This window comes from Hibiscus syriacus, unplaced genomic scaffold, assembly GCF_006381635.1.
Source record: "Hibiscus syriacus cultivar Baekdansim isolate YM2019G1 unplaced genomic scaffold, ASM638163v2 tig00112800_pilon, whole genome shotgun sequence".
In the NCBI taxonomy this organism is placed as follows: Eukaryota; Viridiplantae; Streptophyta; class Magnoliopsida; order Malvales; family Malvaceae; genus Hibiscus; species Hibiscus syriacus.
In genome coordinates this window covers 674,075-698,133 of record NW_024063403.1, presented here as the reverse complement: position 1 = coordinate 698,133, position 24,059 = coordinate 674,075, and the positions used below count along the sequence as shown (strand labels likewise).

At 35.2% G+C, this 24,059-nt stretch overlaps 1 protein-coding gene, 1 non-coding gene and 4 pseudogenes across 2 annotated transcripts; 3 read left to right on the top strand and 3 right to left on the bottom strand.

The window, feature by feature from the left end:
- Positions 1 to 2,275: 2,275 nt before the first annotated feature.
- On the bottom strand, positions 2,276 to 7,645 carry LOC120183643 (annotated as a pseudogene).
- Positions 7,646 to 9,515: 1,870 nt separating this feature from the next.
- Positions 9,516 to 9,597, top strand: TRNAS-CGA. Its single transcript has one exon. It is a non-coding gene; the product is annotated as a tRNA-Ser (tRNA).
- Positions 9,598 to 9,835: 238 nt separating this feature from the next.
- Positions 9,836 to 11,980, top strand: LOC120183645 (annotated as a pseudogene).
- A 50-nt stretch (positions 11,981 to 12,030) lies between these two features.
- Positions 12,031 to 14,851, bottom strand: LOC120183586 (annotated as a pseudogene).
- A 2,142-nt stretch (positions 14,852 to 16,993) lies between these two features.
- On the bottom strand, positions 16,994 to 17,403 carry LOC120183580. The gene is made up of 2 exons (XM_039188255.1): positions 17,393 to 17,403; positions 16,994 to 17,327 (listed from the first exon to the last, which is right to left on the bottom strand). The coding sequence occupies exons 1-2, from the start codon at positions 17,401 to 17,403 to the stop codon at positions 16,994 to 16,996; spliced, it is 345 nt and encodes a 114-aa protein (XP_039044186.1).
- Positions 17,404 to 22,258: 4,855 nt separating this feature from the next.
- Positions 22,259 to 23,298, top strand: LOC120183609 (annotated as a pseudogene).
- The last annotated feature ends 761 nt before the right edge of the window (positions 23,299 to 24,059 follow it).

Here is a 24,059-nt window from a genome sequence, read left to right as displayed (position 1 = left end):
AAAATAAAAATATGTATAGGGTTAATTCCATTAAAAATTCTTAAAATGAATTCTAAATTTTAAATTATAATAAAATTTTAATCCTCGTCTAGATATTAAACTAGATTATCTATACTTTTAACCATAAAACGCCATATTTAGATTATATATAAGATAAACGTATATTTATAATTTTATCGGTATATATATATATTTGATGATTATTGAATTAACACTTAATTTCGTTTGGAAATGTTTCTCCAAATAAGCTTTTTTAAGGTAAAAGCATCATTTTTTATTTTAGGTTTGAATCAATAATCATGTTCTAAACGTGAATTTTTAACTGAAAAAGTTGTTTGGAAATATTTGTGTTTCAAACGTAATTTTGGGCTAAAAACACTTCTATAAAATTTTTCAAGCTATCAATGTTAAAATTAATAGATCAATAATTGACCAAAAGACTTAAAGAACTCAATTTAAACAGCTTGAAGTTTTGGTATCAATTTAAAATTCTAAATAATTTCGGACTTTAATTCAAATTTTAGGGATATAGAGTGCAGTTAAATCAACATATAATGATATAGTTTAAATCTCCTTAGTACAACTAAATTCAAACTTTTTCCTCATTTTTATTCCCCTATATATTTTTATCATGAGTTCTAGATCTATCGGGAATGCTATCCTTTCTTCTCATGGAGTTCTCTTCCCCATCCCTCTAGGTAGGATAATAATTAGATTTAGAGTGTATCAAAAAAACTTTGAACATTTTTATTGATGATTTCTCATAGTGAAATAATTATTCTCATAATATATATTTGTAACACTCGATGCGGATAATTGATAGCAAGTGATTATATTAAAAAATATATTAATTATTATTTTAAATTCACAATCCATGAAAAATAAAATAAAAACCTTCAATAGCTAAGGATAATTACGACAAAGAAAGAGTACCTTATCCCATCTGCGTTTAAGCATTCGTCTTTGATTGGATCATTGCCATCCTATGTTTGACTTTTAAACCAATCTCTCATTATCCCAATCAAGAGATAAAGTTTTATCTTAATTTTGGAATCATTATTAAAATTAATTTCATGTTAATTTTATGGGGAACAAACTTTTTTCAACGTTAATAAAGCTATTATTACCCTTATATATATACTAAATTTAATTAATCTTATATATACTAAATTTTATCATATTAATTTAAGTGAAACAAATCATTTTTCTAAGAAATATATTTTTTTGTAAAATTTATTCAATAAGTTAAAATATAGGTAAACTTGTTCAAAGATTAAATTTACGTTCGAAGGACCGTTCAAAATTTGAAACCCAATCCATTTTCTAAATATTAGGCCCGAAAAATAAGCTTCATCATAAAATAAACTCATTTAAAATATGACTCGAACTCGAATTCCAATACTTAATATTCAATCCACTTACCAAATTTATAATACATTGTGTTATTTTACTTTAATATTGAAATGCAAATATTAATGCATATCTCTATAAATATATAATCATCTTCAATTAATTTTGATGACTTACTAGTTAATTATAATTTTTCTCTAACTCAAATTGTTTACATTTCTCGTTATCAAATTCAAAAATATTATAATACAATACCCTCACACAAGTGTATATGTATATAAATAAGACATCTAAACCTTAAAATAGACATGTTTGTGTAAACTTGGATAATCTGTGTAATATATAGAGAGAGAGGAGGGTTAGAATCTACTTACACAATGTAAAACTTTTTAGTTTTACACAGATTTAGAATCATTGGATGAGTGAAAATAAATGGCTGAGATTGACTCGCTTTTTTTCCAGTGAATCTTTCTATTTCCTAATGTTAATCTTAATTATATATTTTCATTCATCCAACAGTCTTACACTTGTGTAAAACTAAAAACGTTTTACATTATGTAATAGGATATTCTCTCTCTATAGGGCAGGATCCTCTTACACAATGTAAAACTCTTTAGTTTTAAACAGATTTAAGACCGTTTGATGAGTAAAAACATATGGCTGAGATTAAAAGTAGAAATGTGAAGATATTTACGAGGGGTGGGGGGAATCACATAGTCAATCTCAGCTATTTATTTTTACTCATTCAACTGTCTTAAATCTGTGTAAAACTAAAGAGATTTACATTGTATAAGTAGATCCTAACACTATATATATATATATAGTTTGTTAAAACATAGCAATAGAAAATAGAAATTAAAGAGGGAATGCTACAAAAATTTAGAAGGATTACAAAGTTAAGAAGAACCCCTTTCTAATAATATAAATTCAAATCATTCAGCATATGTCACCCAAGAAGAGAAATGTGTTGATACACAAATGTAATGAATAGAAAGAACTTAATTTACCTCCACTTCTCTTGTAGTTCTTTCCTCTCGCACAACCTCCACATTACGAAGATAGCCGCTACGAGGGCCACGATTGTAATGAGGAGCAAGGCATATTTAAAATCTTCCATGAGCGAATCGTATGTCCTTGAAGGTGCAAGCTGAGTGAAAAAGAGGTCCACGCCATGAGCGAAGACGAGGGTTGTCGATTCCAGCTTGGCTGGTACTGTTATTATACCTATAAGACCTTCCACTCTGAGCGCATGCGTCACGTAGGACTGAAAACAATTCATTGATGGTTGGCAAGTTTCAGCATATGCTTATGTTCTTAAATGCATGCTTGCATACATACTAATCGAGAACCCCAAAACAGTATCGGTCGAGAAAGGCGTGTGTGTGCATATGTATTAAATGTAGAAGAAATAAGATGGTCTAGAAGGAAGCTAACCTGAGGAATGATTGGCAGAGAATCCGTTAGTGGTATAATGCCTTCTTTCTCTGCTTGTGTAGGGTTAACTGATCGACGAGGATCCAGGAAACGCTTATCAAGTGCCAAAACCTGTAAAATTGGTTACAATCAGGATGCAGGCAGACGTACCACACAACTCTAGTACTATTCGTTTAGAGGAGAATAATATTTAACTCACAATCCAGCAGAAAAGACAATTCCGTGATTAATTCTTTCTGAAATTTTTTAGTTTACCTGATCACCAATTGTACCAATGAGAAGCTGCTTGGATGTTATACCCTTCGCAGTTGATGTCACGGCTATAGCTTTCACAGAATGGGTGAAAAAGTAGGACTGTGATTTTGTTATGACCTCTGGTCGAGAAAATAAAGATATCGGTGAAGTGAGGTTGTGCTTTCCGAGAACAATCTTCCAGACATCCTTGTTGTCCTGCGATGGTATTTTAGTGGGAAAAGATAAGTTTAATTTAAGTGATGACACATGCGGCTCAACATAAACAATTCAAGTTCCGCCACTTACAGCCCGGGACTGGCCATAAATTTCGATGACCGACATCTCATATCTATGCACTCTAAGATTGAAGTAGTGGTAGACAACCCAATTCTCACTAAAAACCTACAATAAACAAAATGCATTATAAATTGCATCCTTTTCACAGCATCTTATGACACCGATATGGGTGAATAAGTAACTTACAGCATGAACAGGGCCCTGTGCACCATGATGAGTCACATGGTGCAATATACGACCTGTTACAGTGTCAATAAGATATGCAACCAACCATGATTCTTCTGGTGTAACAGATCCAATTTCACCGCAGCCTTTAGGTGCCACAGTTACAACAAAAAGTAGATTTTTTTATATATATTTATACATAACGTCCTGATCAGCTATAACCTTCGCTTGAGTATGTACCACCTGGAAAACTCAAATATACAAGCATGCATTATGTTTTATACATGCAGCACTCTCATCAAGGCACCAATAGTTAAATAATTCAAAATACACACAAGAATATGCACATTTTGAAATAAAGTCCGTTAAAGACATTTACCTTTATTCCAAAAAAACAACTAAATATACTATTTATTTGAAGAAGTAAATAGACAAATGAGAAAGAAGCGGCAAGTTTCGTGCAATTGTCAAAATCTTCAGTTGAGAAGTGCAAAACCAAAAACATAACTCAAGAGAGCAGTCATTTCCTGCAATAATGCTATACAATACAACCATGGAAAACTCCTATGATCACCATGTGAGTTGACAAACAAACAGAAGTCATTAAGAAAGAACATGAGCGAGGGAGAAATGCTTTACCTCATTCAATTTTCTAGTGACAGTTGCAATGATCTTTTCAGATTCTGAGGGGAACACAACTGACCATAATTCCCTTGTGTCAAAGCAGAATTCATCAGCCACTTCGCCAGTGCACTCACACTTCAAAGCATGCCCCTTGATGATGCCATTGTGACCCTCAACTGAACACCAGTATATGTTTGAAAATTCACGATTGAAGATGCTAAGAGCCTCAGAAGTTTTTGGGTATAAATGTGCATGTTTATCAGAATCAATCAGCAAATGGAGTCGCCATTCTGTTGAATCTGTATATGGAAGTGTAATAACTTGTGCAACAGAATGAGCAAGAGTTAAAGAACTAAGCTCATTTCCTGTGTAACTGTCAACAAAAGAAAGTACACCTGGCGCATCTGAACTTGGACCACACCTGCTAACCACAAGTACAGATGGATTTTCATCCATAGCATGATGATGAGGCACCTGCCACTGATACAAGTTTAATCCTATTGGAGATTGACATGCCTCTGATTTGTGTAGAGACCGTAGCAAGTGAGACCAAACAATGTGTCCATCTCCAGTATGCAGAGCAAAAAGTTTCCCTGCCCTTGTTAGTACTATGAGCAGCTTCCTGAAGCCATTGTGGTCTCGAGTCATTTTGCTCTTTTCATAACTTTTTAGTCTCAGACTTTGTATGACTGCCAAGTCCTCAGGGCTTGCAAGTATTAGTGTTCCTTTCAGCTTCAGCATATGTCCCTTAAGAAGAAGAGCATCTTGTCAAAACCATGTTGTCAAAATACATCCTCAAGTTCATTTTCAAATGGTGATAAAGTTATGGATGCTTTGACAGTAGGAGGTTCATATTTCTAAAACTAAATATATATAATATATAGTAGCACATCCGCAGTTCCGCAGTCTTTCTAAGTTTAGAACCATATGAAAGACTTCATGTGTACAATAGTTCAACATGTTTCAGAAACAAAACCAATGATTAATTATCTATTAATCTCTTAAAAGCAAGGAAAATAGTTAGATCATGCAATCTACAATTGCCTTCAGTTGGAAATGCAAACAACAAATGTCTTAAAAGATTCATAACCATACCTTAAGCCATTCAAAGAGGTTGTGCTCCACTTTCGCGACAGATACACCAGCCCTTTCCACAGGAAGTTCTGAAGTTGTTACATCAATTATTGATGCCAGACCATCTTCCCTGCTCCAAACAATTGTGCCTTGTTGTAATAACAACAATGAATGATCTTCCATCACAATCAACACCCGAAATCTATAAGACTTATCAGTTCGGATATAATTATTTATGAAAGCCTTGTGGACAAGCCCTCTTTGCTGGTCCATTTTAATGCTTTCTTTAAGCAAATTACCATCCCAATCATGTGCAAGTTTCACTGCAAGATGAATCTCACTGCCTGCATGCTGAATCAATGCAAATGCTTGTTGGCCCTCAGAGAGTGGGAGAGAATCACTAAAGGTTGTTTCATGATTTGTTTTTTCCGCCACTTCCAACATGCCTTCACCTATCACTCTAATAAATATAGTATTTGCATTTGTCTTAATAGCAAATATTCCTGGGACTGATGAAGGAATTATTATTGCTGGTCCTGAAAAGTCCTCATAAAGATTTGAAATGGGTGTCTGTTGAAGACTAATTTCTCCATGTTGAAAACTTATTGTTAGCAAAATTGACCCTGTGGAATCAAGAGCCACAACTGTTTCACTAGAAACTAGTGAAATTTCTCCCAGAAACCCATTAGAAAAGGTTGTGCTTTCATGCTTCAACAACTCTCCGTTCCTACCATTGATTTGATACATCTCAAACTGGGATGAAGCAGCAAATCCGATAACGTATATTAAATCACTGCCATGAGGCTTAATTACCTGCTGAACCTCAAAGCTACAAGTAACACAAAAATGCAATTCATCAATAATACCATTTTTTCGAAGGGAAGCAGGTGTAGGGGGAACTTGTTGAAATGTGAAACTTTCAAATTGGACTAACCTTTCTGCTTCAAAATCCTTCTTCCAAAGAACCTCGCCATCTATGCAAGAAACAGCATGGAGACGACCATTGCTAAAAACAACAATTACACTATCCTCTCAATTTTCAAGTTCGTCTGCACGATATTAATACAGTCAATCACATATGTTTCTAGGATCACGAAATGAATTATATAATTTATATCAATAACACTAAAAAAAGCTGGTAAAATGGCAGGGCATGAACTTCTACAGGGAGATAAAAAATTACAACAAGAAATGTTTAACAAAGCACACTTCTGTACATAAACTAGCCCCCTTCTATTGGGTCTTCTATATAGACAATTAAGAATCTTTAAGATGAGAATTCGGAGAAAATAATCTTAATTCTACAACAGTGCACCTAATATAGCAAGTTTTGGTAAAAATCCGGTGACCATGATCCACTTAAAACAGACTGTGTTGAAGAAAGGAATTAAAAAGATGTTAATCGGAAAGAATCTGGCTAATGAAAATTCTGATACTAACCGGCACTAATAAAAATGATTTTGAGTGCTTAAGACCTTGAAGAAAAGACTCCCACACCATCTGCCCATCAGGAAGGTTCCACGATCTTAAAATACTTCCTCCTGATGAAAGGGTAATGACATCTGCACGAATAAATTTTATTCAAAATTTTACCACCTAAACAAGCATTGAAGTCAGTCACACCTTTCCTTGCAAAATCCAGAAGGATAAATCAACAGTTTTAATCAAACAACTTGGAACCAGGAATCAAACAATAAATAGAAGTAGGATAACATTAAAAACCAATAAGTATTTAAAAATGTATGTCATGTAAGATTTGAACCAAATTGGATATGGACATACTTACATTTTCCAAGACCAATATCAATTCCATCGATAACATCGTCAGAGCCAAGCAAGTGTCTCCAAACTACATAAGGCAACCAACAAAACCATTATCCTAACAAGAATTTAGCAGTAATGAGAAAATGATAAGCTAAATAAATAAACTTCAATAATTTGTAACCGAAAAGGATTGGACTCACAAATCTCGCCGTGGCGGAGATCAAGTGAAGCTATGACATTCTCTTCGGTGGACACTTTAACTCGTCTTCGACCAGTTTTTTGAGTGGAGAACACTGCTTGCTTCACTTTTCCTATGTATTGTTTATGCCTAATATTAAACAAACTAAATTTCAGTCGAATTCGAACGAGGTGAAGTGTTGTTGATACGTAAGATTAAACCGATTGGAACTAAAAGTATATATGAAAGAAAACAAGTAAAGGTAAATTAGGATCGAATTCAAGTGAAGTATGAGGTTGAACTTACCAGTCCATGAGGCCGACTTGATCTTCGTAGAGGGAAAGGACCGGACTTAGAGAAGAGTAGAAGTATAGACCGAAGAGCAAAAAAGGAACAAAAGAAGACCTAATCGCCATTGTTGATGGCTCTGAGGATTGAAGGGAAAAGGTTGTGTCTGTTTCCCTATGGGTATCGAAGGGAGAGAGAAACAGATCTGAGAAAGCCGTCAAAGGGAGGAGTTTGCGAGGACTATTACAAATTTTTAAGGGTAAACTACACAAGATACCACTAGACTTTTACTTTTACATCATAAATGCCACTGAATTATAAATTAATACGATTATAGAGTTGGACTTTGTTTTATAAGTAATTATATCATTGAATCGTTAATTCATTAATAGTTAAATGACATGACAGTTTGGTATTGACATTATACTGATGTGAATCGTTAATCTATTTTTATCGTTATCAGAATTACTATTCTTCGACATCTTTCATGACCATGTAGATATCAATGAATTTATCTTATTGTCTTCTACTATTTTGTTAGTTTAGGTTTTTTCAAAATCATTCTAAGACTAACAAATTAAAAAAATATCATCATTTTTTTGGATTTAAGGGTTTTCTCAGAGATGAGTGATTTGGGATGTTTGTAAAAAACGTTGAAGCACTCTGTAGGGGATACCACGAAAACGAAAGAATGGAGACCTAAGTAAACAAAACGACGAGGGAATGAAGGTCAAGATGGGTATAAGACCCGAGCTTCCCTTTCCACCTGAACTGTCATAGCTCGAGGAGCCTCTTCAACCCAAAACTTGTCACCAGAGGACCTGTCATCTTCCACTCCAACAAATGCGTCGTTTGGTTGCTCGACCGAGGGATGAAAGAAAATGAGCATGATGTAGATCCCAGCCTGACCTTTGCATCCTAACTGTAACTGTTAATCTCATACGAGTCTCTATCATTCGAGTTAAGCTTACTGATTATTGATCTAGAATCACCTTTAATTACTGCCCGTTGAAAACCCAGATAGATTACCAGGTCTAAGGCATGCATCGCCGCAAGAGCTGCTGCCGCACAGGCAATGGTAATGTTTTGAAGTTTCCTTTTGCTAGCTCCCATTATTTGCCCTCACAGTTCCTCACTATTACCCTTGACTACCCCTTATTCTGTTTTGGATCAAAACTAGTGTCAAAGTTTACCTTTACCCAGTCAGGGGAGGAGGACGCTAAGGGACTTCAACACTGGACACAGACGGCCTATTCGCTAATTTGCGAGATTAAACTCATGGCAATGGGTACGAATGAAGGTAGCTAATTCACCACTTCTTTTCTTTTTTCCTTCATGGTATTTAAGATTTCTAGCATACCATAACACCCAAATGCAAACTAAAATAATAGGTCAAACATCACAGTGCAAATTTGAAAAGAGCCAATCTAACCACTCCACATAATCATACGAATTCACCCCTGGTGGCTAATAAAATACCAAGCTCACTCCAAACCTCATTTGCAATAATACAATCATGACTAATATGAAAATAAATGGTTTATATAATCCTAAATGTGATATTATATTGACCATCAATATATCCATATCATATTGACGTCATTTTGATCACATCTTCATATTAACAGAAATTATTATCTATATCAACATATAATTTGACATTTAAAATTTAGTGATATAATTGCATATAAAATTAGAATTTAGTATTACAATCATATTAATATATAATCAGTGGCGGATCCAAAAATATATTTTAGGATGGACAGACACATTAATTATTACAATTTTTGTATAGGGTAGATACAAGTAAAATTTCAAGGTGGGCACCCATAGTAAAATGAACATCTAATATAAAGAAACTCATATTTCTAAGGTAGGCAAGCCCTGAGGATACTTTGCATCCTTCACTATATATAATTGACATTTTTTATGAAAAGTAAAAATTAATGATATATGATGTAGTTCTTCTTTTAATGTGATCACAATTATTTTGAATTTGAATTTTTTAATAGGTAAATTTGACATTTTCCTAAAACGCAGTTTATATTTTTTAAAATTAACAAGTATTTACTTTAAATTTAAGTGATAAATTTGGGTTCCAACAACCGTCGATATGTCCGAGTGGTTAAGGAGACAGACTCGAAATCTGTTGGGCATTGCCTGCGCAGGTTCGAATTCTGCTGTCGACGTTTTACTTTTCCCTATTTTTATCACTATCGATCAAAATGTTTGTCCCCGTTCATTGCATAGCATTTTGGTTCCATGAAACCCGTTGCAGGCAGCACAATGTTTTAGCTGACAATCCAAACTCCAATGGTGGTGAAGCGAGCGGGCCCTTAGTACAAGCTTTAGCCACCGATAATGGTGACAAAAGAGAACTCAATATCATGATGACTTCGCTGCTCAAAAGCACTCTCTTTACCCTCCTTTAATTCCTTTACTCTCTTTATAACATAAGGCTGAAACAAAACAGCAAGTCAAGGACAAAGATGAAACCTCCCCTTTAATGGTAGCCTTTCCAGTACAATAGAATATATCCCCCCACCCCTTTTTTTCTCTCTCTCTCTTTTCGTTCTTCCCGATGAAAGAGTAATACAAATTGCAGTTTTTGCTTCACTTCAAATGGCAACTGTCAAAACCAAAGTCATAGCTTAAAGAAAGTAAGCCCTTTCACTATTGTAATCTCTGGTGTTTCATGGAGAATTTAGAGCACTAACATGGCTGCTTGAATGGGTTGTTGTGCTTGTTTTGGTGTTAGTGAGTTCATGCAGTATGAAAAGCTTGACGCTAAAGCTGGAAAATATAGATGAGAATGGCCCTGCACGGTGGTTACCGCCGGTGTGTTGTCCTCCTCCTGAAACACCTAGAGAGTCCATGGAGTTTCTTTCCCGATCATGGAGTCTTTCCGCTATGGAACTCTCGAAAGCTCTTGCGAACACGCGTGTGGTTGCAGCTTCTGTTCGGAATGAAATGCGTGATGCGAGCTCTCCTGCTTCAAGAGGACAAGTATGATCCCTTTGTTTTAGTCCAAGTTGTTGCTGATTTGAATATGGTTTTCATATTTGTTTTCGCAGCCACTTCAGGAGTTGCATGTTGGCGGAACCGCTCCGGTTTTGCCGCGAGATAGTAAAGATATCAAGGTACCTTGACCGGTTTTGGTTCTCTATAATCTTCGAGCCATGCCATTAGTTAACGAGCTTGTAATATGCAGGACTATTTCTCATTATAATCATCAATTTACCTTACAGTGTGATCATCATCATATATGCTTATGATTATTGGCTTATTGCCTATTTGAAGATATATAAGAGCATAGTACGAGGACGATCAACAGGGAGATGCTTGAAGGACCAGAGAGAGAGGAAGAAGCAGGAGATTAGAGCCCAAAATGCACAGCTTCATGCAGCTGTATCGGTTGCTGGAGTTGCAGCTGCCGTTGCAGCACTTGCAGCCTCGAATCCAGTGGTACCGGAAACAGTAACTACTTGTTCCGTGACCTCTATTAAAGAATCAACTGCTATGGCATCTGCAGCAGCTCTTGTTGCTTCCCACTGCATTGAGATTGCAGAGGATATGGGAGCTGATCATGAGCAAATCTTAACAGTAGTTAACTCTGCGATGAACACAAGAACAAATGGAGATATCATGACGCTAACAGCTGGAGCAGCCACAGGTCGTTCAAATCGCTTCTAAATTTATCATTGGTCAACATTTCGTGTTTATAGCTGATTTCAGACGACTGTCAACCTAAATCTAACACATTTATGCAGCCTTGAGGGGCGCTGCTGCACTAAGAGCAAGGCTGCAAAAGGTTACCACTTTTGCTCTAGGTGAGGAGAAGGGTGAAGGCGGCAACGAATTACACGTCTCGAAAGCATTGAACTTCGTCACAACCGGGGGAGAACTACTAAGCGCACGAGAAAAGGTACTTTCTACACAAATCTTCTATCTGAAGATTTTTTTAACAAAATAGTACATCTCATCACCATGTTGATGACAGGAGATCTACATTGGAAGCAGGTTTCTTTCTACATAAACTCGAACCGGCAGGTATAACTATAAACAAATTCGAACTCAATTATATAGAAATTGTCCATCAATGCATACACATATAACAATTTTTGTAATGAAAACAGGTGGTGATTAAATTGAAAAGCAAACATATGGCTGGCACGTACACTAAAAAGAAGAAGTGTAAGCTAAGTGTGGTATTCGAATACAATGTAAGTCGATTTTCTTTGTTACTGCTGCCTGTATTAACAGAGTTTACACTGGTTTCCAGGTGTGATCTTGGGAGTTCATAGTGACATCCCAGCATGGCCTAAAAGGGAGATAGAAGACAATTCCGAGCAGAGAGCTTACTTCGGGATTGAAACAGGTGATAGAATAATAGAATTCGAGTGTGAGAGTAATGGTGACAAACAGATGTGGATGGATGGGATTCAGTATATGTTGAATTGTCGTAACAATGTAGCATATTTCTAAGAGAAACTAATCTGATCCATGGAAAACTTGGATTTTCATTTCTGCAAAGCAATCATTTTTTAATGTATACATCTGATTCCCCATGTACCGAGCTTAATTTGCTATTAAAAGCAACTTCTTCGATAAGGGTCGCAGCTATAATGATATGCGATCACTCGAGCTCCTTGAGGAAATCGACTTTATCAACAAAGACCTGCAGGACATGAAGAGAAAAGTTTAGGTATTCAAATCATTTCGATATATATATATAACCCTCAAAAGACATACACTCCAAGCTAAACTAGCATTATTAACCGTATTGATTTCCAGCCAACGGGGTCCAGGCAAACAGTAATCTTAGTGTTGATTCCCGGCAAGGGTCCAGGCTCGCGAATAACCGTTCCTCCACATAGCTTAATTGGTTCTGCTGTCTTATAAACATCATCTGTGCCTATTGCTATCTGTTAAGATCAAGAATTCAGTCTAACATGGCATAGATTAATCCAATTCGCACGAAAGACGGTCCAACTTAAAAACTATAAAACATTGCAATAAAAAGTAGAAAGAGTCCACCGGTGCATAACCATTTCCTTTATCATTTTCTTTAACACCGTAGTTGTATGTCAGTTCGAGCACTGCATTTTTATCTTCAAGACCATATCCCATCATGGTTGTCGTATACAGAAAAGTAGGCATAAATATTCGTCGAAATGTAAAAAAAAAGAGAATATATGATCAAATATGCATGATTTTGATGGTGATTAAAGGGTGAATCTTTACCTTGTAGTCCGGCTTATCTTTTACACGAAGAAGCTCCATGCCAAAAGCCTACAAGTCCAGGAACGAAGCTAGGGGTATAAGCATTACTTGACACCAACCTTGTAGAAATTAATAGATTGATCGAGATCACAGACTCGAAGCATTACTTGACAAAAGGGCTCAGGTATAGGCTTCCTCTGTAAAAGATCAAACATATAGCCATCCGTATCTATGATATAAGAAATTATCGTATTCCCTCCTTTAACAGGGCCAGGTTCCCTTGTAACCTCTCCCCCCCCCCTTTGCCTTTACTAGATCCACTGTTTTTGAAGACTACAAACAGCAGTTATTCGCATAAACAAATTGATTATCGAAAAAAATGAGCTGAACCGATATGGATGAGACGGAGCTGACATAAATGCTGTATGCATTGCCCATCAAACAACAGCTAAATTTATTTCTTTTCAGTTTTTACGGATGGTAGCCACAAAAAGAACTAGTTGAAGAAAGAGCTTACATCGTCTACAACAATATCAAAAGGACCAAATCCGTTTCCAATATCATACTTGTAAACTCCATAATCGGCAAATTATAACACAAGCATATTAGTGCATAGATCGAACCGAACCTATTTTGTATGGGAAAGTATGAATCACTAATCAGTACTTCAAAGGTGAGATAGATGCATAATCATATAGACATATACCGAAATAAGGTAATCACTCACTATAAGTAAGTTCAACAGCAAAATGAGAATCTTCAGGTCCATATCCGAGAAAAGCATTCGAATATTGCTCCTCGGGTATGTCGCGCTTCCTTAACACCTTCATTCCTAAGCATTCAGTGTAAAACCTTCAGCTTGATAAAAAGGATTGGCCATCTGAATAAGATCCTGAATCACTGAATAGTATGTCCGGTCGACAAGAAATCATATTTTATCGTCCTCTCTAAATCGCCAACACGGTAAACGACATGAAGCATTCTTCTATTGTCATTTTTAACCCAATTTAATGCCTCTTGCTCGTTAAAAGAAGTATCTACATTTTCAGATTTACCATCCTCGATCGAGTTTCGTTCTGCTCCAAATAATTTAGCCGCACTTGCACCAAGCAATTGTGACTGAGGGATAGCTGAAAAACAAGCACCGAAGCTCCATTATGAGCATTAGTGAAATAATCCATTGATGCATTAGCTTAAACATCAAATCTGCAGCACTGTGTTTCATCAAGATCATCAAGAAAACATGCCCAGAACAACTTAAACGGTCATTCTCGAGCTCAAGGAACTGTATTAAGAACTTAAAACTACTACAAAACTCAATCAAAGCGATCACATTGTAAACAATACCAATATAACTTCAGGTTCTTTTTGTCATTGCCCCAGTTCTTTTCCAACAGGATTGAAAATTCTATTACAAAACATAGACAAAAGCATGAAAAGGGACATGGGTTTTAGAGCTTTTACCAGTGCCGAGTTGAAACAGAGAGAGCCTCCGAGAAGGATGGTGGTTGTAACAGTTATGAATGCAGCAATGTTTGAGGGAGTTCGGTGAGAAAGAAGGTGTCTTCATTGAGAAAACCATGGTGGAAGTTGATGCAAAAGGCAATGCCGACATCAGCATGTTTATTCTTTGGTATTTTTATCTTATCCAGTTTTAGTTCATGGTCCGATCCCAAAGTCCCCTGAGAAGTGAGAAGACATGAACGAACGAGGGCCTTGTGTTGTGTAGTAATAAACTCCCATCTCTAGTTCTCTAATTTTGTGTGTCGGGTTTTTCAATAATGGGCTTTGAGCTTTAAAGGGCTTTGTTCATGTAAAAATTATACATTCTTTAGATTTCTGGGTAATCAATTCATGGGCTTGAGCTCTAACAATATAACCATACAAGAATTTGCATTAAAATGAATAATTACATTCATATATTATAAAATAGTTAGATTATAAAACTAGAATATATCTAGATAATTGTATTAGTAAAGAGTGTGAACGTCTAGGTAATTGATTGTTATTGGTCGTAACATAAATGATCAAATTGTAATGATTCAAAGTTGAGTGGTAAAATCTGAAGAGAATGAAACAAGAGGTATATTGTTTTGAAAAAGCAATGGAGATCGTTAGGGAAGACACGGGTGCACACAGAACAAATTGGGACAAGGGATGAACACTTTATTTGAATTTAATGGTCTCTCTGGCCGATGCAGCTACTCCCACCATCTCCGCCGCTGCACGTCTCGTCGAAGGCTTCCAGAAGAGCCACTCCAGCCGCACACGTTACCTTCAACGGTAAGTCACCACTGGAAGTTCGGTGACTCACCGAACTCTACTCTTTTACCCGGTCCGAGACAAGCGCCGGTGATGGCTATAAAGCCATCACCCAACCTGCAAAGAAAATACGGCAACCAACAGAGGGAAAGAAAGAAAAAAAAAGAAAAACGACAGCCAGAGAGCAACCAAAAACTGAGAGCAAAGATACAAAAAGAAAAAAATAGAGACCAACTCAAAACAACTAGCAATCAAACCGAGAAGAAAGAAGAAGAGTTTACCTTACCGGAGAACCCCAAACGGCGTTGGAAAACCAAAAATACTGAAGGTATTTTCCTTAGATCTAGGAAAATTCCTAACTTTTTAGGATAAAAGAATGGTGAAATCGGGTTTAGGGTATTTAGATCTTGGGTTTGGGAATTTTTGGTGTTTTCGACCACCGAAACGGTGGCCGGCGGTAGGAATTACGGCGACAGACGGCTGCCGCCCGGTAACCGGCTTCCCTCCGATGAGGGAAGCTAGAGAGAAGTCAGAGAGAACTCTGGCTATCTCTCTGTTTGAGAGAGAAGAGAAACTGGCCCTTCGGGCAAGCCGTTTCTGGCTTTAAATATCCCTTCCCGAACGACGTCGTTTTGGGAGGGCTATTTGTGTAATTTTAAATGTTAAACCCTTTCCGCAGCCATCCTAATTTGTAACTCTTATATTTTAGTCACTAAATCAAATTTATAATCCTTTTAATTTGGTCTCTAAATTTTATTTATTTATATTTTAGCCCTTAACCGTAATTATAAATATTTTAGATAAAATATGTATTTAGTCCCTTAGTTTTAATAAATAATATTTTAATCCTGAGTATATATTTTTAATTTATTTTAATTTGATATTAAAATTTTATATAATTTTATTTTAGTCACCAAATTAATAAATAAGGAAAATAGCATGTTTAATCCCTATAATTTTAAATAATTAATTATGAATTAGGTATTTAATTTTATTAAATAATAATTTAGTCACTAATTTTAAATATTTTCATTTATTATAAAATTTTATTGTTTTTAATATATAGTTCTAATTTTATTTTTATTGATTATTTATGTTTTAATTTTACTTGTTTATATTTAAATATTTTTTTTATTATTATATAGTCATATAAATATATATAATAAATAATAATTTATATTAAATCTTAATTTGATTTTACATAAATTATGTTTTTATATATTTATTTTTCAATATCAAAGAAAAGGACAGTCTTAATACAACTGGATGTCCTATTCTGCTATTTTAAAATTAAATATTACGATAAAAAATTATAATTTATTTTTTATAATATTTATTAATATCAAAGAAAAGAGCTGTCTTAAGGCACCTAAAAGTCATTTTTGATATTTCTAAATAAATAAATATTTTATTTATAAATATATAAATTAATTATAATTTTAAAATAATAGGATTTAAATTAAATATATCTTTGAATTTTTAAATTTCTAATACTAGAGACAATTTATAATTAAAAAGTATCAATTTTGGGCGTTGTAGGGGTGCTAATCCTTCCCTAAACGTAACCGACCACGAATCTCTTTTTATCATTAAAAAAAATGAATTTTTAGTTAAAACGCAGATCAGTTTATCTTTTAACTGATGTTTTCTTAAATACTCTTTTAAAAGATATTTTTTTAGGTATTCGACCTACCTGACCCAAATGGCCGATGGCGACTCCTAAATTATTAAAAAAATTAAAATCATTAATTTATTCACATTACTTTTTCCGTCAAGTAAAAATTCGTGCCCGGACGAAAACCGGTTACGATAGTCTCTCATCCGTTTCGGTTTTATATGATCAAGTTTTGTTTTAAAAACTTAAAATAAAAAAAACACACGTCAACTCTTATTCTTCTTCTTCTTAAACCACCAACTCCAACTCCTTACAGTTAAGGGTTTAGGGCTCAAATATAAGCAGTTTCCATTTAAATTTCATATCCAATATTTACCAATTTATTTGCAATGAACAAAAGAATATTACTGTACTTTAAACATGGATTCCAGGAGAATATGTATGAAATGAACTGAGTTGCGAATGGCTGTGAACAGTATGATCGATTACATTCCCGGTCGGGCTTGTTGTCGATCATCTTCAAACGGAGCAGCAAACCTGTAAGAGAAATTCCGAAGCAAATCGTCTCCTCCTTTATCAGAACCATTATCGAAGTTGAGAGCATAGCTACAAGGATCATACTGAAACCTGTTCTTTTGACACTTCGGCTTATGGCAATATCCACTCATCTTCCTAACAAAATTCTTCCACTTGGGACCTGATACTTTTTCCGAGACTTGTTTCAGTTTGTTCGGTTTCGGTTTCCACCATGTCTCGGTCTGCTCTTCTCCTCTCCTGTGCAATAACGTATCGGATTCATCGACGTCGTTGAATCTCCGCCTTTTGAAGCAGAATAGATTGAAACAACTTCATCGTTTACCCCAAACTTGGTCTTCATATTCAACCTGAACGACATCCAGTTCTGCTTGCATGAAGATCGGTTTCTTTTGAGAGTTTGCCATGGAATACAGAAACCAAAAGAGGAAAAAAAGGTTATGGTTTTATTTTGATTGGGATAAGTGTAAAATGAGGGCTGGAGAATTCTGTGGTAGATGAAGTATGGTAATGGAGTTGGAGTTGGTGGTGAAGAAGAAGAAGAAGAAACAATGTGGGGTTGTTCTCAAGTGGAGAAGAAGAAGAAGAATTTTTGCATGAACATTGATTTTGGAGTTGGTTCTCAAGTGGGGTTGTTTTCTGTTCTCAAGTAGGGAAGAATTCTTGCCTGGTTTTAAGCTGCTGAAGTAGAAGACTGTGAAAAGCACACGTGGTTTTTTTTAATTTTTTTAATTTTTAATTCAACATCATACCTTCGTCGATGGGTTAACGGACATTAACGGCTGAGAGACTTAAATTAAACGAATCAATAATGTAAGGGATCAAGTACATTTAATTAAAAAAATAGTGACCAAAATTGATCAGACCTAAAACAAAGAGGACTACTGGCATAGTTTACCCGAAAAATAAATAAACAAAAGGTATCAAACGTTTTTATATGTGTGCATGTAGGGATTTATCAACATTTGTGTGCATTTAATTAAAAAATATTGACCAAAATCAATCAGACCTAAAATAAAGAGGATTACTTCCACAGTTTACCCGAAAAATAATAAACAAAAAGTATCAAAAGTTTTTATATGTGTGCATGTAGGGCTTTCTCAACATTTGTGTTCATGTTCGTGTTCATGTTCATATTCATGTTCACTATACTCTTGAATTGTCTGTGTATGGCACAACGGCGAGGGCATGACGGCAACAGAACTCAAAATCCGATCGGCGATCGAATGAAGACTTCCCTCAACACGACAGCAAACGACGTGCCCCATCCAGGAAAGACCCTATGATCACCGATATGTATACGGCGATGATATCAATCATTTACCAAAATTTGTCATCACTAATGAATTGAAAAACAGTAAAAAGCCAAAACGTACTTCAAGTTCATTAATTACATTTAGCCAAGGTCACTTATTGTGATACAAATATTGTACAATGTAGATAGAAACAAGATGATTTAATGGCCGAACGACACAGTCGCATGGTGCTGTCGTTTCTCTGGTAATTAAGGTTTCTACAAAGCTCTTTCAGACCTGTCTGAATCCGTTATATCCTTCAGGAAACATCGTCCAAACCCCCACCAAAACATTAACACTTTCCCAGAAACTGGTTTTTTTTTTCTAGCCCTTTTTGTACTTCAAGAAAATTCAAATCTTTTTTTCTGGATAAGTCAAAATTTTCGATCTGATCAATGTCTGCCGTACAAGAATGTGAGTTTCTGGATAAATTACACTTGTAATCACTTTTTTTCGTTCTTTTTCATTTTGACCACTTAACTTTCAGTAATTATATTTGATCATTTACGGTAACAAAGATAATTAATTTTTATTTTGATCACTTAACAGGCACCAAGAAACAATTGGCTCAAAATGGTTGAATCGTAGGAAGATCATGGATCTCTTGAAACACAATCTAAAAGTTTGGGGACTATGATGTTAAACTTGGTGGTGGTGTAAGGTGGTTCCATGGCAGATGGAAATAGTACCGGGGGTCGCATGGCCCTATTCCCCGGATATGTGGCCAAGGATTCATATTCCAAATTAGTCCAATCAAATTTGTTTACCCATGTAGAAATTAATCACAGAAAACTAGCTACATGTAAGTATTATTAATTGCTAGTGTTCTGGGTCCAAATTTCCAATCAATTACAGCTCACTTGTGGACGTACATTTTCAACTTCTTTTTCACTCTTCGCATAATCGTGAGCGAAGCTAAATACTTTTAAGAATATTAAAATTAAATTATAAATAAATTTAATCATCGAATAATCTTTTATTCTTAAAATTATATCAAAATACAAATTAGATCTCATAACTCGTTTCGTATAAGTGCACATTAATATTTACGTATTTAAGATTATAAAAATCAAAGAAACCAAATCCTTAACTACTCCCGGAGGCAGGGCCTTGACTGGGGGCGCAAACTGCGCGACCGCGCAGGGTCTCCAAAAAATGAGGCCCAAAAAAAAATATATAGTGGAGTTTTATCAATAAGCGCCACTATAGATAGATTTATTGCGACGTTTTTTAAAAAAACGCCACTATTATTACGGCTTTATTGATAAAACGCCATTATAGATGGATTTATTGCGGCGTTTATCAAGAAAACGTCACTATTATTACCCCGAAATCGAATATATCTAAAAAATAGGAGGCCCTTTATACGAAATTGTACAGGCCCCCGAAAACCCTCCCACAGCCCTGCCCGGAGAAGAAGGGTTAGTCGACGGTTCCATGTGAGAAATGGACCCTCTTGATTTGCAAAAGAGATGTCATTTTTAATATGTGGGGGCATCTTCATTTAATTTGACCAAATAATGTATAAATCCACTATTTTATTTTATGTTAGTTTTGAAATAGTAACATGTTGCAGCCAAGGTCGCATCTCGCCTTGGACCCAACATGATGCAATGTGACTCATCCTTCATGCCATGACCTCAATGGTGGTGCCACATATTGGTGAAAGTGGGTACGTAACCACCCTAAAATTTTAATTTTTTTTCGATTAGTTATTTATTTTATTAATAGTGTTCATCCTGAAAATATTCGTGGTCACTTTAGAATTTTTCATGCCCACCCTAAAATCTGAGTTTTCTTTGATTAGTTACTCATTTTACTAACGGTGTCCACCTTAAAACATGAGTTTTCTTCAATTTGTTACTTATTTTACTGATGGTATCCGCCTTAAAATTTTATTTGTATCCATTCATTTAAAAAAATTGTTGTTAATATACATATACACCTACTTAATAATATTTTTGGATTCGGCACTACATTACTAAGTGTGGTTGGAAATCAACTTAACTATCACCAAACCATGCACCATCTTGGAAGATTACGCACCAATTTTTTGGGTCCCTAAATTATTCATGTTGTTAATAGTTTAAATATGCTAATATTTAAATCTAAGTAGGCATTTAACACCTAAACTAACGGTTAGATTGAAAGAAGGACTTGACTGATACGATATTAATACTTGAAGGATTTAATTAGAATATTATAAAATTTTAGTGGTCATGTAGAAAATAAACCATAATTTCGGATTCTGGTGCAATTAAACCCAAACGAAAAGTATGGGTTATCTCCTTATTCTTTCGCCCGAACAGCTATGCTCATTGAAAGCACTTTAGACTTTACTCAGGGCAATGGTTTGCTTGTCAATGCCTTGACTATCCAGAGCCATCTTTTCTTTATTTATTTTTTCTACTTCGTTTATAGTATTTGACATTCGCTTATTTAAATAAATTAACCCAAATATAATTTTAAAATTCATTTTTAAATAAATCAAACAAAAAAATAAACACAAATAAAATTCGATTTTGGTATATTATTTAGGTTGTTTAAATGGTTCGTTGCGAACTTGTTTTGGGGATGATGTTTGGTTGTTTAGGTTTTGTGTGTTGGTGTAGAAGATTCCTTATTGTTGGTTAGATTGTAATCAATAGCGAGATTTAATCGATGCCTAGTTGTATATACTCTTTTTCTCGCTTAGGATTAGAGATGTTTTAAATATGACACATAAGTAGGCTTAGGTGTATGCTTCAAATCTTTATAATAAAATTATTTTTCCGAGCAAAAAAAAATGCCAAACATCATAAATAAAGATATTGCTGATATTTCTTGAAGTTTCAGTTCGAGTATCAAGAATGTCAAAGGTTGGAACATTCAATGTAAAATGATGGAGAGTCGTACTGAACAATTTAAATTATGGCAACATAATTTAAAAATATATATTTTTATATTAAATAAAGATAAATTATGAGTATCAATTTCTTAGAAATGCCGACTATTTTTAAAATGGTATTAATATTAATTTTAAAGAAATATTAATTTTATTTTTAATATTTTTTAGATATGAGTTTTTATTTTTTAAATATCAAATCACACCCCTTAACAAAGGGTAGCTCTGCCCTTAGTCATCGGACCCATTGAAGATTTGACTTTGAGGCTCCCCTACACTGGTTCCTATGGGTGACCCCAATTAAACAAAGGCCTCAAGCTTCTTCTTCTTCTTTCAATTACAAGTTAATATTATAAACACAGTTTACTTATCAAAGAATCAATCATCAATGGCAAAAAAAAAGAAGAAAAATAAATATTATAATGCAATAAAAAAAATTATACAATATTTTCTGACAACACTATAAACCCTAGAATTGGCTACATCACACTATATATATATATATAATCCTATTCTACGAAATATCCAAGAGGAAAACTTGTTATAGAGACAAAAAGTGAAAATGGTGATAAAGAAAAAAATATCATTGATGGGGTGATGATTGATGAAGCAGGAGACAAGGGATAAATGAACAGTTAAAGAAGGTGTGAAAGGGTAAAAATCAATGATTTTTTTTATTAATAAGAGTAAGTATAAGTTGTTATCTTTTTAAATATAATTTTTAATTTTTTATGTATCTCTCGCATCTATGATACTTAAATTCGAGTCTTTAAAAAATAATAATAATCTTTTTACTACGGAAGTTACTTGATTCGTGCCGGTTAGTTTCCATCTTAAATAAGTTTTAAGTTAAATTTTTATAGATATATTTAATTTAACTTTAGATATAATCAAAATTTATATGATTATTGATGTTAAAATTACAATATTTTTTAAATGAAATGAAAATAAATGGGGGTTGAATGGTTCTAAATAAGGGTAACCCCAATCGAACCATAGGGTATGTGACCCATTTCAATTGTGGATCATCTCTATATATTTCTCAATTCTTACAAGTGTTGTACGAGTCACTGGGAAATGGTGGGTTTTCATTAAGGAAAAAAAATAGCTAATTAAAGAAGAAAGCCTGACATGGCTGAGCTGCAACATTCAGAGACGGAGAGCAGCTCGAATTCGACCTCGTCGCCGCCTTTATCACCGCCGTCACCGAGGTTGACTCACTCGACGGAGACCCTAGACCGTAAACCAGAAAAGATGGCTTCGGATGGTAATAAAAGGATGAAGAGAACGAGGGAATCGAACAACCACACCGTTTACCGCGGTGTCCGAATGCGGAACTGGGGCAAATGGGTGTCCGAAATCCGGGAGCCACGTAAAAAATCCCGCATTTGGCTCGGCACTTTCCCTACACGGGAAATGGCGGCTCGTGCACACGACGTAGCCGCTTTGAGCATCAAGGGCAACTCGGCTATACTCAACTTTCCCGAACTCGTGGACGAGTTACCTCGGCCTGTGTCCTTAGCACCACGCGACGTCCGAGCCGCCGCTGCCAAAGCTGCTCAAATGAACAAATTCGACTCCCCATCACCGTCTTCCACTTCCACATCCACTTCAACACTACCATCTTCGCCGTCGGTATCGTCTCTGGTTTCTCAGATGGACTTATATTCAGGGTCAGACGAGTTAAGCGAGATAGTCAAGTTGCCTAGCCTCGGGACGAGTTACGACGAGCCGAAGAACGAGTTCGTTTTCATGGACTCAGTGGATGGTTGGTTTTACCCTCCGCCATGGCTGCTAAACATGGAAGACTGTGGGTATATTTTTGATCAATTACTACCTCCAGAAAGCACTTTACAAAAATGGTTTTGAAGAATATTTGCTATGGGATTATTAGTGTTTTTGGGTGTGATTTGTGACTGCGAGTGTGAATGTTTTTTTTTCCTTCTGGTTTTAAGCCTTTTTGCTTTTTCTTCGAAGGGCTAAACTTCTCCCTCTCTCTCTCTTTTTCTCCATGGATCCACCACTGTACAGTGTTTAGAATGGGAAGAAGAAGATGAAAATATCATAAATTCTTCCCAAGTTTGAAATCCAACACTGGGAATTCTATCCTTCTTTTATTATATCTACCTGTTTTCTATTTCATGCACAAACAAAACTCAAACATAAAATTGTACTTAAAGAAGATCAAACACTTTTTATCTCTTCTGCAACTGGAGAAAAATGGAAAACTCCTGTTCATCTTCTTCATGTGATGATGAACAGTGATGAAGATTGCTTCGGGCAGATGGCAGATGGTGAAATACAGTGGGGGAGAGAAAGTGACAACTTTCCCCATCAAGAGTAAAAATATCTACCAACTTTTTTCAACTTCCATAAATAATACTCTCCATCAATATCTATCTCGCTCTCACCATTAATGCCATACTAAAAACAAAATATGTTACCGATCACGCTTCAGTTTAACGGTAAGTTCAAAGTTTTTAGCGTAATGATTTCCAAATCGCAGTACAGAACAGTAATAACCCCATAGCATGTTCCTTCTGGGAACCAAACTGCAAGTGGATGAAGGCATATAATCTTGATGCATCAAAGGGGAAAGCTCTGTGTACATGAATGTCTATTCCATCCTAGTCTAATCTAAGTTCAGCTCTCATTGATTTTGCAATATTTAGAAGAAAACGTCTGAAATCAAGCTACTGTTTTGATGTGAGAAAATACATTAAAATAACCCATTTTCTGTGTGCTCGTTTCTGTAATCGTAGAGGATCTTTCCTAAAGGGATAACATGCACAATAAGTGGACATTGTCTAGTAGCTGAAGATGTTAGGGTTTATGTTT